Source organism: Coenobita brevimanus, chromosome 116, assembly GCF_032717465.1.
Source record: "Coenobita brevimanus isolate Jiangsu-jjx chromosome 116, ASM3271746v2, whole genome shotgun sequence".
Classification (NCBI taxonomy): domain Eukaryota; kingdom Metazoa; phylum Arthropoda; class Malacostraca; order Decapoda; family Coenobitidae; genus Coenobita; species Coenobita brevimanus.
The window spans coordinates 52371860-52373760 of NC_137069.1; the positions used below are offsets into that span (position 1 = coordinate 52371860).

Below are 1901 nucleotides of genomic sequence, written 5' to 3' on the forward strand. Positions count from 1 at the left end.
TCTTGTTTTCCAGTCTACTATCGTCACGGTATCCGGTAATGTTTGTGCTTTGTGGTCATTCGTTTGGTGATTACCTAATATGATAATATTTTGTCCTTTAATAATCTGAAATGATTTGCCTTACGTAATGTCATACCCCAACATATTATGTGCAATGTTTGTAAATATATATTAATGTTATAACTGCATTTTGCCATTGTAAAACTGCATCCATATCGTGTGCGCCCAGCCTAATACCAATATCGTCCCCTTATCAAATAACATGGTTGAGCACCGTCAGAATACCCCCAATGTAATAGCAGGCATGGAAGGATTATTGGAATTTGCGAGGCTGGTATGACTGCACGGGAAATTTCACGTGAAACTGGTGTACACAGGTCCACCATTTACCGGTGGATCACACAATGGCAACAGGAAGGAACATTAAGGACAAGGCCTCGTAGTGGACGGCCAAGGGTAACAGCGCGAGAACAGGACGAGGCTGTCGTAGAGACAGCACTACAACGCCCACTGACACCAGCAACACAGATTAGGCGCGACCTCCGCTTGACCGGCAGCAATTCCACAGCAAGACGACGCCTGCACGAAGCAGACATTTCCTGTTATATCCCAGCTATGAAAGGAGAGCTGTCCCCTGCAAATAAAGAGGCTCGGCTGGGTTTTGCCCTTCAATACTGTGTAGAAAGCGATGATTTTTGGGAAAACGTGATCTTTACAGATAAGTGTTTTTCGTCCGTGAAGGCAGGGGCAAGGATGTTCTGGAGACTCAAAAATGGTCGATATATGGAACAGCACATAAAGCAGAAAGCAAATAGTGGTCGTATAACCACAGCCCTTTGGGGGTGGATGAGTACATCTGGTCCATGTGAGTTGATACAGACTGAGGGCAGACTAATAAGCGAGGAGTATGTTCGTATAGAAGAGGAGGTCCTGCTGCCCAACGCGCGAATGATGGTCATTCCTACTCCTTAGACAGTCACTGTTGTCCACGATATGAGTCCAGTCCATATGAGTCAGTGTGTGAAACTGTGGACGTAGGCACATCCTGAGAATACCTTCCTGGACTGGCCTCCAAAGTGATGCGATTTCAACCCCAATGAACATATTTGGACAGTTACGGTAGGGGACTGGCGTGTCGGACAGGGGCACACTACTGCTGCTATTGTGCACCATGCACAGGAAGTGTGGGAGAGCATCCGCCGCAGCCCAGGCATATGTTCCAACCTTGTAAAATCCCTGAGGAAGAGGTTAAATGATGTCACTGATGCTGGGGGGGGGGGGACATCTTACCAAGCCTGTATATAATGGTATGGTATACTTTTACACACAATTTGTTTTCCTTATTAATGCATACTGTTATAATAAACCGTTGCTGTCACATGTGTTTTTATAACACATAAAGAATGGTATATGAACAGACTAATATTTCTCATATCCTGATTCTAACTAGTCCGTTATGTAATCAGTGTCCGAAATTAGTTACAGCATTACTGAATGAATGCTAACCTACAAAATGCCATTGATGCAGATGTCAAACATATTACATGGCATACCACCTTAAAGTAAAAGAAAGAAACCAGAAGGCAGGTATCAAAGTGGATTATGTATAACTAATCATAATTACACAACGATTAAACCCTTTTCATACTGTAAGTCATGTAAGCGCCCTTGATACGGCAACCAACCCAGGAAATACGTCTCCAGTAGTAGGATGCTTAATATTTATATAGGTTAATGTAATAGTCAGTTTCTGTCGACCACAACTGATCAGAAGTATCCATATATTAACAACTATTAACTGATTTATTACTGTGTAAACGTGATTTTATATATATTTTTTTCCTTTTCCCACAATTACTATGTCTTCTCTTCCTACCTATCCTTTACCCGTAATCGTATGA

At 42.5% G+C, this 1901-nt stretch overlaps 1 protein-coding gene across 1 annotated transcript; it reads left to right on the forward strand.

Annotated features, from left to right (window-relative positions):
• Positions 1-336: 336 nt before the first annotated feature.
• Positions 337-972, forward strand: LOC145418737 (uncharacterized). Its single transcript, XM_080287071.1, has one exon. It carries the CDS (start codon positions 337-339, stop codon positions 970-972), a length of 636 nt encoding a protein of 211 aa, XP_080143197.1.
• Positions 973-1901: the final 929 nt, after the last annotated feature.